This window comes from Maniola jurtina, chromosome 16, assembly GCF_905333055.1.
Source record: "Maniola jurtina chromosome 16, ilManJurt1.1, whole genome shotgun sequence".
Classification (NCBI taxonomy): Eukaryota; Metazoa; Arthropoda; class Insecta; order Lepidoptera; family Nymphalidae; genus Maniola; species Maniola jurtina.
Window position 1 is genome coordinate 5,237,035 of NC_060044.1, and position 13,784 is coordinate 5,250,818.

General features: G+C 36.5%; 2 protein-coding genes across 2 annotated transcripts; one reads left to right on the forward strand and one right to left on the reverse strand.

The window, feature by feature from the left end:
* Window positions 1-2,848: 2,848 nt before the first annotated feature.
* LOC123873212 (helix-loop-helix protein 1) lies at window positions 2,849-7,395 on the forward strand. Its single transcript, XM_045917941.1, has 3 exons — window positions 2,849-2,959; window positions 5,493-5,621; window positions 6,967-7,395. The coding sequence occupies exons 2-3, from the start codon at window positions 5,500-5,502 to the stop codon at window positions 7,262-7,264; spliced, it is 420 nt and encodes a 139-aa protein (XP_045773897.1). The 5' UTR covers window positions 2,849-2,959; window positions 5,493-5,499; the 3' UTR covers window positions 7,265-7,395.
* A 2,131-nt stretch (window positions 7,396-9,526) lies between these two features.
* On the reverse strand, window positions 9,527-13,307 carry LOC123873203 (NPC intracellular cholesterol transporter 1 homolog 1b-like). The gene has a single exon (XM_045917928.1). The coding sequence runs from the start codon at window positions 13,282-13,284 to the stop codon at window positions 9,586-9,588; it is 3,699 nt and encodes a 1,232-aa protein (XP_045773884.1). The 5' UTR covers window positions 13,285-13,307; the 3' UTR covers window positions 9,527-9,585.
* Window positions 13,308-13,784: the final 477 nt, after the last annotated feature.

Below are 13,784 nucleotides of genomic sequence, written 5' to 3' on the forward strand. Positions count from 1 at the left end.
CTGACATATTATGAACGTTAATAACTCAAACAATTAGGACTAGAAACTTGAGATTCTGTATACAGTAATAACAGTAAATAGAGGCTTTCTCTATTTAACGCAAACCCTCACCAAGAAAAGGTTTTCAGATACAGCACCCAAGAAAAGCCAGGGTGGATAAGTGATGTAAGTATGTATGTTTATTAGCATCTAGTTAATTAGAACCCCTAGTCAGTCTCATAGTTCATTCTATCAGTAGTCACCGTTTTACTCATACTAACTCTAGACCTAGCTATTACCACCAAGGAAAAAAAGTTATATTTTTACTAACCACTGCATCAAAAATCACTGTGCAAAATTGTATGCATAGTTTTTGATTTATCGTTCAAAACGTCGGAAAAAATATCCGAGTACGGAACCCTCGGTGCGCGAGTCTGATTCGCACTTCACCGGGTTTTTTAGATATGATTTATTTTCGTGCTGGAATCCATCCAAATTAAAATTATCTTTATGCTAAGCATGAATATTGACAGAATACTACAGCGACTTATTATCTACAACAGTCCCTAGAGCAAGATTTTAAACCAAGCTCCTTTTGAATTTCAGGCAGTAGGTATTCTACAATACAATCGAGCTTTTGAGATGGCAATAGTAAAATTCTGGTGTAATTTTGTTAGAGGATTTTTCTAAGATCAGGATTCTTTTTATACGCTCGTTGCTTTTATGATGAGGAAAATAGTGACGGTGGAATGTTTCAAAGGAATTTCAAAGTCTATTCGAGTAAAGATAATTCGAGTAAAGTATTTCAGAAATCGGGACATCTTAGTAATGCTGTAACAACACTAAGGCTCCGGCGTATACTAATTTTCCTCATAGTGACATTGAATCACGACTTTACGACTAACACGCGATATTTTTGATTCTTTTTGTAAGTAAATGATGATTATTCTTGTCTGTTAGACACATTCCATAAAATAGGCCCGTAAAATTAACTCATCACTCATCATCATTTCGCCACTACAGAAGTTCTGAGTTTCTGGCCGACTCTTCTTAGTTAATCTGCTTTCCGAACCGGTGATAGAGTTTTGACATTACCATAAATAAAATTTCAATTCATTAATTACTTAGTAGGTACTAGGTACTTAGTTGTTCTGCCCCAGACGCGGCTTTGCTCGCATGGTATTTTGAAAATCGACGATGGGGTGGAATTTCAAAAAACCTTAAAACACGTAGCTACTTACCTACCTATTTCTTAACAGACATTCCAAAAACCGATTTTCATGGACATCTTGAAAATGGCGGATTTTCATTAAAAATTTCACTCCTTATTTAACACCCTCACGGGTGAAATTTTCAAAAAATATTTCTTCCGTGTGTGCTTAGGTCGTAAAAGAAACATTACACTACCCTACACTATACCATCACAAGTTTCTAACCTCAGCGTACAACGGTTTAAATAAGCTGTGTGTTGATAGATCAAACAGTCAGTCAGTCAGGACAATTTTTTGTATAAGAGTAGTTAGGTATGTATAAAGTCTAATTGCCATTGGCCATAACTAATTATCGTTTTTAGGTACCTAGTCATGTAGTAAGTTCTTATAAGACGAGATCGCTACTGAAAGAACTTTTATGTTTTAAATAAAATCTACAATATCATTAAAGATTCAGAAAATGTATCGATTTTGAATGGTCACAACTTTATACCCGGCCGTCAATTATCCGGGAACACCTGTGTCCCGGGATCGATAGGCGGGGCGGCGCGGGATTGGCGGGATTCAGGGAGGCGGGCCGGGACCAGATGCTGCAAAATGTAACATTTATCTGTCCTGAAAATACAGGGTGTCCCAATCTATAAGTTAATTTTTAAAAATAAAATTGAAGTGACTGTCTGTTTGAACGGGCTAATCTCTGGAATGGCTGAACCTATTTTGACGGGACTTTTACAGACAAGACCAAGGAGTAACATAAGCTACTTTTTTAAGCGACTTTAAAAAATAGAGTTGTGTTTTTCTACCTATGCACTTATATCTCCGAGATTTCTAAACCGATTTGCGTATTTTTTTTTAAATCGATAGAGAAACTTTGGGACAGTGTTCCATAAAAAAATTTGGATTGCAACTCCTCAATCCTGATGCTGCGGGGATCTGACCAATTCACGCGGGCGAAGCTGCGGGCATCATCTAGTAACATAATCTAGTAACATAATCTAGTAACATAATATAAATTAAGGATCTCATTCATAGAGATAAGTGAAAGCCTATATTTGTAATATCGTTTTGCACACTCACATAGTAAAAAATTTGTAACACACACATTATTATCTAAGGGCACTGAATTATTAAATGTACTTTTACTACTTAGTATAATATTTCCGCGAAGTCTATTTTATGGGCTGATATTTCTATCACTAATAAGTAAGTATATAGATACCACCTCAGTAGATACTCAAACATTACTGAGAAATACGAGTAAAGTAGATCATTGTAGCAGATTCCCAAACAAAAGCTCAAAAAGCCAAAAGTTCAAAAGATACCTACCTACTCGTTTATTATATATAATAAGTATCCACAGCTTACGGTCTGTAAAAAATTTATACAGCCATTGAAAAGCCCTAATTCTACCATAGTTTCCTTATTACGTATATTGTATTCTAAAGTAATTTGGCTAAGAAAGTATTTTCGTAATAAGTAACATGTTCTAAATAACTAGACACTAGTTTTCCTTGTAACCTTTCTTCCATACACAAATTTTCTCATCCTTTTGCGGGCCCCTAAACTGAAAGCTTTCTAGGCGCCGCCCTCTCAGAGGGTAGGACCATCCCTCAGAGGGCATAAAACCAGAGGGATGCTTACATCTGGACCAGTATGTTGACGTCACGGTTGCTGATGTTATCTTAAATAGATTGTTCAGTGTTGTGTTTGTTATATAATTAATTTTAATCGTAACACATGTGCAACTAATTGCTTTACTTTTATACGGAGTAAGTACCTGTATTCTTAAGTAGGCTTTTTATTTATTTATTATTTTAAGGTATACAAAATACATAAATAGTACACTGGTATAATCTTATTCGGTGTGACACACCACTTACAGGTGTGTGATACATAACACTAACATAAATGACCGACCACATAATATTAGTATATAATAATTGTTAAAAAATATATAGCTCCGAAGAGTACCTAAAAATTATAACAAATAACTTAATATACTAATTATATAAATATTTTTATTAAGTTTAGAATAAATAGAAAGAAGTTTAGAATAACAGCTGTGATAGCCTAGTGGTTAGAACGTCCGCCTCCTAATCGGAGGTCCGGGGGTTCGATCCCGGGCACGCACCACTAACTTTTCAGTTATGTGCGTTTTAAGCAATTAAATATCACTTGCTTTAACGGTGAAGGAAAACATCGTGAGGAAACCTGCATGCCTGAGAGTTCTCCATGTTCTCAAAGGTGTGTGAAGTCTGCCAATCCGCATTGGGCCAGCGTGGCAGACTATGGCCTAAACCCTTCTCATTCTGAGAGGAGACCCGTACTCAGTAGTGGGGCGGAAATGGGTTGATCATGATGATGAAGTTTAGAATAAGACCAATGTAGATAACCCGAATTTGCAATTCAAATCGGTTAATTGGTTGATATTTATCCCTTTCTCTCCGACTATGTGAAATCTGTGGGCAAAGTCCAAGGGGTGGAATTTGAATCTAGGGCCTCTCGAGTTTCAGGACTTGATTTGTAGAACTATCGTGACTTCTAAGAACTATAAAAAATCGGTCAAGTGCGAGCCGGACTCACAAACAAAGAGTTCCGTACCATCGCACAAGAAATAACACTTAATTTTATATATAACAGTATTTTATTTTAAATCATTGCAGTCATTTTTAAATTTTTATTATTTGTAGTTATAGCGGCAATAAAATTTAACTCTCTAGTCTCTACTGACCTCTAACGGTTCACGAGATAGGTACAGCCCACTGACAGACAGACGGATGGAAAGCGGAGCGGAAACCCTAAAAAGATTGTATATTCTGCGCTATTTTTAAAATACATAATATTATAGGTTCACAATCACTTCATTTATGTAAAAGACTAGATATTTGCAAGACGATATTATAGCCCGTTGGCATAATTAATTTAATGTTAAAATATCTTCTGTTTTAACCTTGATTAAAATTGTTGTATTATTGTTGTAATTGTAAAAACCTTGTTTATCGCTTTTGAGTACCAAAACCGAGCACTAAAAAGATTACTAAGTCAACCTACTTAGACCGTTTCGTCCTTTCCCTCAAAGACTGGTCTGCTTAACCCGAAGTCAAGGGTCTCCACAATTCGCAATCGATTCGATACGGTTGTCGAACATGATTAGATTACCCCAGGGGTAACAGGGGGCGATATAAAAAGAATAAATACGGATTTATTATCCCCTAAAGAGCTCGCTTAGTGCGAGGTGTGAACGCGTGATGTATTATTTACACGGAACGGGTAGAGCCCTGCGGCCAGCAAATTTGATTTGATAGGAATCAAAACAAACTTGTGGTGAAAGGGTTTCTTTTGCTACCTAAAGGAACTTGGCGGCTCCAAAACGTATTTTTGAAGTGAAAATTTCTTTAGGCGCGTTGGGCTATCTTGCGATGGGTAAAAACTTCAAGGGTGCGTCACCGACATGCTATTGAGCGCGCGTGTAGTGATAGGTGTTTTTTTTCTTTTCAATTTATGGACTTGCGCTTGGCTGCAATCGAACCTGCTAGCAATGATGCAGACTAAGGTGGAGCCTGCTTGCCTAGAAGTTGTCTATTCACTTTTGACTTTGATGTTTTAATTTACAAATTATAACATTTTATTGTTTAATACCTATCTACTAAGTACTTAGTAGGTACCTATAATTAATTTCAAAATCGAATAATACATTGATTCAATAGTTTTAAGTTTTCACATCTGTCGGCAGTATCCACTGACCACTATTTTTAACCGACTTCGAAAAAAAGAAGGTTCTCAATTCGTCGGAATCTTTTTTTTTATTTTAGGAGTAGGTATATTATCGTCTTTGTCAAGAAAACATCTTGACTGATTCACACTTTTCCGTTTACGGACCCGGCTTATTCTAACATGAACAAAATTAGCTCGACGAGCTTCAGCTGGCGCAGTGGTCTTATTAGTGGGAGGCTCTGGGTTCGATTCCCAGCAGGGGTTTGGAATTTTATAATTTCTCTGGTCGTCTTGTGGGGGGGCTTCGGCCATGGCTAGTTACCTCCCTACCGGCAAAGCCGTGCCGCCAAACGATTTAGCGTTCCGGCACGATGCCGTGTAGAAACCTAACCGTATACATAGGTAGGTTTAATAAAAACTGCCATACACCTTCCAAGTTAGCCTGCTGCCATCTTAGCCTGTATCATCACTTACCACCAGGCGAGATTGCAGTCAAGGGCTAACTTGTATCTGATTAAAAAAAATTAGATCATGGTTATAATACAATCACAGTTAGGTAAGCATCTGAAACTACGGTTCTCTATTTAGATCCATTATGAAGAGCTGGCTGGAGACCGCCAGCAGCATGGAAGACGGCTCGTTATCTTGTATGCTCGCCGAACCTAGAGAAGCTTTGCTGCCAATCACTGACAGAGAAAACTTGGCACCTAGAAAAAGGTAGGTAAGGTCAAAATCAAAAGTTCAATACTTAAACCCGACTACTCCTCCTCTTAATAAACGCTGAAATATAGTAAAAAATAGGTTTTTGTCACTTGTTATATTTTAATTTTGTATTATATTTATATATGAACTCAGAACTTTCCCCTCTTTCATTTGACATCCCTCTCAATACAATAGCAAAAAAAATTTTTGGAGACCGCAATTTTTTGGTTGTAACGTCCGTCGATACGCTAAGGTTTGAAATATTCTTCCGCTATCTGTTTCCTACTACTTGTCAATCCGGGTATCTTTGAAACAAGAGTAAATACTTAGGCATCTTATCGGCAAACGCGTCCCATCTTAGGCCACATCGTCACTTTCCATTAGGTGTGATTGCGGTCAAGCGTGTGCTCTTTAGGGAATAAAAAACCTACAATTCGATATCGGTTAGTCTTTTTTTCCTTTTCCTCTGCGTGATCATGAAAAATGCACACAATTTCATTTCGTTTTATCAATGAATTGATTAGCAAAAAGTGGTGTTGATTCGGTTGAAAAATGAGAATGTAGACACCTAATTAATATTCGATAACAGTAACCTACCTAGATGATCAAAAGTAAATCACATCACGTGCTATTTAAGTGATAATTGATAAGATATATTTTGATAACTTTATGTGGATCTAAATACTTAGGTATACCTACATATTAGCTACCTATAAGTTAGAATAGGTAGGTACCTACCGAAAGAGTGTTCTATGATAGAATAGTTATTTTTTATGTCTTTTTAAACCACCTCATGCACTGATTAGGCTTCGATTTTTCTTACGGTTAGAGATCAGAATTCAGAGTTTTGCGTTTCACATTTATTTATCTGTATCAATATATTATTATTATTTTAATTCTTTCACCATTAGAAAGCTGCTTTATCCAGAAGTAACATAGGCCATAAATTACATTCATACTTAGTACTACTACCTAGTCTACCTATACCTACCTACTAGTATACCTAGTCTACCTATCTCCTGAACATGAAAAGCGTAAATCAAAGTAATGTTGGTTTACTCGCTTAACCCTGTTTATAATTATTCATCGTTCATATCCTTATGAGGATCCTTCTACAGTGTTTGGAGGAAAGATCACCGTTTGAGATTTTTTTTTGCCAAAGTTTTAACAACTAACATGGTTACGGAATTCTGCGATAAGCGTGTTCTGACTTCTGACACGTATAATGTACCTGACCAGTTATTTAATTTTATCTCTAAGTACCATGACTATTATGGAACCCTACCTATAAGCCATTATCTTATATGTGTCCTGAGTTCACGTACGTGACCAGTTATTTCATTTTTCCTTTGTCCAATAGAGACCGAACACTGGAACCATGCGCTATATCTGAAGAAGCATACCTATCCAGCGGTCCAGGATCCCCTTGTGCTGGTCTCTCCAGAGAGGAACGAAGACGCCGGCGCCGAGCCACGCTCAAGTACCGCACAGCTCACGCCACTAGGGAAAGGATCCGAGTTGAAGCCTTCAACGCAGCCTTCGCATCGTTAAGAAGACTGCTACCAACCCTCCCTCCCGATAAGAAGCTATCCAAAATTGAAATACTCCGGTTAGCTATATGCTATATTGCCTATCTTAATCATGTTTTAGATGCATAAATATCTTCCTTAGGAATCTCGCGCACTAAATAGTCCAAGTCCAAGACTATCAGTGGCCGCATAAGACCAGAATGTTCTGTGTAACTATTCAATCTATTGCGCGCATCATCGTTTAATCCAGTTGGACGCGTCCAGTCCATCCTACGAAAGTGAAAAATGGTTTTGGACTTGGACCAATAGTGCGCGAGATTCCTTAGGTTTCCACTAGATGATAAGTTCTGGATCAGTCAATTTTCAGTCATGAGCAAGCAGCGGTCATCATATCAGATGGTAGATTATCCGTTACAGCAGGTGAATATGACCAAAGTGACAGAAAACAGTATACCTATCGTATACACTCTAAGATTAAGATCGAGTATAGAGAGCGCGCTTTACTTTGCTTAGACTTAAGACACTGTTAAAACGAGACAGCGCTATACTGTTGACATAAAACCGTCTCGTTTTAACTGAAGCTTAAGTCTGATCAAAGTCCAAGTGCGCTCTATAGATCTCAGCCATAACCCATTACATACGGTCGACTAATCGCCCGGCAACTCAGTCGACGGCGACCGTTAGAATCTGTAATCTGCATTGCCGGCTGTGCGTAATGGCTCTAATGGATGTCTTTTATGTATTTATCTAGGTAGAATAAGAATTTAATTAATAATTAATCGTTTTTCTAGTCAGAAAACCAATAATTTATTTAGATAAGTTATAGATTATACGAGATATTACCATAAAACCAAAAAGGCACCTACTTTTTCATAACGTACCTTCCTATATGCCGCTTATCCCCTGTATCCATTAGGACTTGAACTTGCAGAACTGAAGAATTGAAATTGCAGTTGATTTTTCCCAAATAAGTACCTATGTACAGCATATTATTTTATTGATATTTCTATAGGTAATTATTTATGTATTTACCTCGTACCTAACCTCTTCAATCATAATTTGAATCCATTGCCGGATTCGCCATCTCTTCTCAGAATGAGAAGTCTAAGCGGTTACCTGATATTGTTAACTATTTACCTAATTAAGCATAACCCACAGTATACTTAATTAAGTATGTATAATTATACATCCTAAGTAGTTATATAAACTTGAGTATAGGTATTAGGTACCTATGTTCTATGTTGTTTAATCTCATTTGTCTTGTAAAATAAGCTAATTTAAGCTTTGTCTTCCTTCAATTTCGTAGAAAGTTGTTATCTATATATCAGTTGGAAAGAAAAATAAAATATCACATCTAAGGTAGTGTCTATATTTAGTTACTTAAATTAAATTTCCTGCCACATAATATAACAATACATATTCATATAGGTAAGTATGTTATTTACATTATATTTTTAAATATAAATAAACTTATATATTAGCATTTAAAATAAACTTACGTAAAACTGGTGTCAGTGTTATTCACAAATAAAATTGTTATGAATAGAAACGATTTTGGTTTTTCGTCGGTGACGGTGTTATAGTCAAAACTAAAATGCCGGCACATCGGGATCGTTAAAAATGCCTAAAGAAATGTCCAAAGCCGATTTAGAAAAACAGGGTTTCGGCTTTGGACTAACCACTCTCGGCATTTCTGAGGATTGTTTAGGGCAATCGCGTTGTGCTAGCATTTTGGCTTTGGACTAAGTAGGTATAACATATACCTAAAGGTTAGTCAGGAAAAACCAGACATGATTTCATCATAAACATGTTTCTATTCATAACTTAGGTAAGTACATGATCATAAGTTAAAATTATAAATATTAAGAGATCCTATTATAACGATTATTTATTAATAATACCTACACAATCATAATTGGAGTGTGTTATGCAGAAGGCAGTCAACTACAAGTGTAAATTAAAAATTTTTAAACACCCCCGACAAATCATTTTCAAATAAATAATTATGTATATCTAGGCAACGTCCATCTTGACAGTTTGACATATTTTGTCAATTGATACTTGAATATTATGAACCTAAGGGTTATCTAACCTTCTTTTCTACAAGAAAATTAGAAAATAGCTGATAACTTTTAAACGGCTGAACCAATTTTCTTGGATTATAGCTAAGAACACTCTCGATCAAGCCACCTTTCAAACAAAAAAAACTAAATTAAAATCGGTTCATTCGTTTAGGCGCTACGGTGCCACAGACAGATACACAGATACACAGATACACAGATACACAGACACACAGATACACAGATACACACGTCAAACTTATAACACCCCTCTTTTTGGGTCGGGGGTTAAAAAGTGTGCGTATTAACTTATCAAAACGTATTTATAAATGAAATTAGCTCTTTGTGAGTTGGCTGCATTCTGCATGACTAATTTTGTCTTATATTAGATTATCTATATTTTAAATCATTCATATAACTTAACAGCACAGGGAAAAATATCATACCATGTATGAACCCTAAAATAACTAAACTAAAGAGCATTCTGAAAAAGAACACTTCAATAATTTGTGTATACGAAAAGTATAATACGATAATTGGTATATTAGTAAGAGTAATTCCTGTGATAATAGTGCTTCCTACATTTCTAATGGCATCGCGAACTTTTTCACTCGGTTCACAAACGCTTGTAGCATAAGCGTAGGCAATATGACTGCAGAATTCCACCGAAATACCTATGGAGACAATCAAATTAATACACGAGACAGGATTTAATGGTATATTCCACAAATACATCACCCCCATCATCTCAACTACTACCATAATAACAGTGATCACCAATGCAGACGTTATCAAAAAGTTGAACCCTGTAACTAACAAATTTATAGCTAGAACACCAACAAGACAATAGCCAAGTGATGCGAAAGTATCGCCCCACATACTTAAATACTGTTCGAAAAACACATAGAAAACAGAATACGGAAATACTTCCACGTCCAAGTTAGTGTGCTTCTGTATAGCTGTTGTTATATCCGCACTGATGTCATAAGCATTTGATAAAGCCGCAATAAAGTCCTGTGAAGTTGCTAAAGTAGTATGATAGGTCATAAAATTTGTATCTTGTACTGTAGCTGTGCCCTCTGAGTCGAGTAAAAAGTTAACATTACTAAAGTAACTACCGAGACCACCTCTACTACACACAGCAGTCGGTGTATCCTGCAAGAAAAATGGTACATAGTTTCTAAAAGCAGACCCAGCTGGTCTTAATCCATTTGCTAATTCTGATCTTTCGATTGTACAAAAACTGCATTCTGGAGAATTATCCATACTAGCACAGAAACCACCATCAGTAGTGTTATATTTACAACAAGCGTTAGGTAAACTAGCCCAATCGAAGAAGTCATCTATCCAGGAATTCGAGCTCCTTGCTATGTAAGTTGCATCGCTGTGCCGGGATGCTAAAAACAACTGTGTAACAAGAGAATCATCATTACATAGTCGACTGCCACAAATTACGTTTTGATGATCAGGATTTGTAAAGTTTAAGCCATCTTTGAGAACAAAGTAAACTGGAGGTCCAAGTCGCATTAATTGGTTTACAGACGTCAAGTATTTATAAACGTACGAATCAGGCGGCAACGCCATTTCTTGGTCTAAGCCCACTTCGATTTGCGGAATAATGATTACACTACCTGATACCAGAAACATAAATATAATAGCAACAGTTATTTTAACACGCCAGTCTAAAATAAATTTAGAATAAGGTACCATAAGTCTTTTGGTTATGCTTTGGTAAGCTTTGCCATCTTGGAGCGGTTCTTCATCGTTTAATATTTTTTTCTGAATACAACAAATTAGATCGAACCTATTTGTTTTGACTCGGTTATAGTCAATCGATAATATACCTATTACAGCTGTGATTTGAAATAGAAACAGAAAAACTAACGAACATGAAGCAAATATAGCAAATGATTTCACCGCTGGTAAGTTGGTTATACTTCCTATAGCAAAGCAAGTGATTTGAGTAATCGAGGACACGAACATAGAGGGACCTATATTGTTCATCATTTTTCCAAAGATGAAACGTTTCTTTTTCTCAAAACTAAAGTTATCTTTATAATCTTCGTACTTCTCTAAATTCATTTCAACTTCCTGCATCTCATTTATCATTAAGAAAACGTTATCTATACCAACGGAAAGAATGAAAAATGGTATGACATTAATTGCTAATAAAGTTACAGTACCATCCATATATCCCAAAATACCCATAGCACAAAATATAGATATAAGTACAACTATTATACAACTTATAGCTACCGTCACTTTACTGTCAATCAAACAAGTTTTAAACCTTCTTATGTTACCCAATGCGAAGATCACATATACAAACATAAGCAGATAACTTATAGTGATAGGTAATGCTTCTGCTACGGAAATCCGCTGAATTTCATCTTCTATAGATCGTTCGGTTCCAAAAGCTACATCAACAAAATCTGATTTATTGTTTTTTTCATATTCATGCATTAAATTTATAAACTTTTGTTCCCACTCTAGTACCGGTACTAAATCTTCAGCTCTTAAAAAGTTTCTTATAGGGAAATTAATCAGTAAGGTATGCGCTTCAAGTATATTGTCGCCGTCGTATCCTCCTACAGAAATTTCTGGTTCGGCACCACCTCCCCAATCAGCTAGACAGTTTAACGCTAGGTGATTGTTTAAACAGTCCTGTATACTTCTAAGATATGTATCATTATTTATTTTTCTATCCGGTAGATAAGTCGAAACTGACATTTGTACACACTGATTTAATTTTTGTTCACCACCTGGTACACGGAGTGGTGCATAACATATATTTTCTAATTTCACTGTATCATCTTCCCTTCCAATATCAATGATTGCATTTTCAAGGGCCACAAGTTCATGTATTGCCTCTACTCTGAACGCAGGTCCATATGTTACATTGTTAACAACAAAAGAGTCTAGACCTTTGAAGGTTAAAAAAACCTGTGCAGCTCGATAAAATGGCCCAAATCTTGAGTTAAAATAGTTGAATTCTTGGCGACTCCGAGATTCTGGTCCAGACCAAAGTTCCATTGGGTTTGCAGTTAAGTTAAGTTGCGCAACACCAAACAACATGGCAAAAGCGATCCAAGTAGTTACCATTATAGTTAAGACAGGGTTACTAGCCGAAAATACACCTATCGCTGAAAAAACTTTTTGAAATATTTTTGTGACTCTGTTTATATTGTTGAATTCATATTTTTCTTCTATTTTACTAGATGTTTTTAGTTGTCTGCATTCTAAAAACGCGAGAACTGTAAACATGATGACGCTCAGTGCAAAGAAAACTAGTCCCACGGAAAACCCTATGCAATTAAAAGAAAGCACATGACATATATCAGGAGCCTGGGGTCTTTCGCTCATGGGACAGTTAGCATGGCAATCTACACAACTACACGGTAAATCACCTTCCAACGTTTCATTACACAGTGGAGCATGAGCGTTCATAGAATTTTCCGGTGTAGGCGATTTGATGAAATTAACTTGAACTGGTGCTAAGGGATTCGTTTCCGTATCTCCTGTAAAGCCGAGCCAAGCTTCAGGTGTACATACAGGAGCATTGCCACACATAAGGTTTATAGCAGGCATTCCAGTCTGTGGAACAATGATTCCAGCGCACGAAGCATGAGCATCTATCATGAACTTTTCATACACTGTGTAGTTTACTTCATTGACAAACGCTGTTCCATCTGGGGTATACTCCACTCTGACGGTCGCAAACTTCGATTGATTCGGTGAACAGTTCAATTCGCAGACTTGTCTGGCAAAGTTTCTCACACATATCGGACATCGCCCGATTACACCTTCTGCCATTAATAGGTTTCTATCCATTTCCCTAATTTGCACAACATCGCAGCATGAGACAATGTCTGCCTCATTCTTTTCCTTCCCATCTTCGTCGTATAAAAGCTCGGGACACCTCGATTTTATAATGTTTAATACTTCGACTCTCGTTTCATCTGTTAGTGAATCAGCATCAAGCACAGGCGGCGCTTCTTCGTCAACAGGACAAAGTTTCGCAAAACCTCCGACCATCGCACATTCTCCACGCATAACACATTTTGCAGTTACAGTATACCACAAGCACATAAACGCACACAGTATCGCGGTGAAGTTCATTTTAAATCTAAAAGTCCGAAACACAATTAAACTCTCATATTACAAGTAGGCACGTGCGAACCTTTTCGGGTAACAATCCAATTTAAATGAGCAATTAAAAATTCTTCACAAGTGTATGCTTAGTAATAATTTTAAAGCCAAAATTTGATAACCTATCATATAAATTAATGCAGGTGTAAGATAAAACTTGTTAGAAATATTGTGAAATCAGTTACCAGTCGATACATGTTATATCTACTTACTAAAAGATAAGGAAATATAAGCGGTTTTAGGAACACAGGTGCACTTCCACAAGTCACCGTCTGCTCTCTCTAGGGACTTGGACTTCCCCTGTCCTTCCCCGCGACGTTCATAGAGCTACATTATTTATAAGGTCAATAAATGTTAAATAACGCCAATATTATGATTATATTAATCTAAATTCTATTGTATCTGAGGGTTTTTCTTTCAATATCAAATTATTTAAAGGC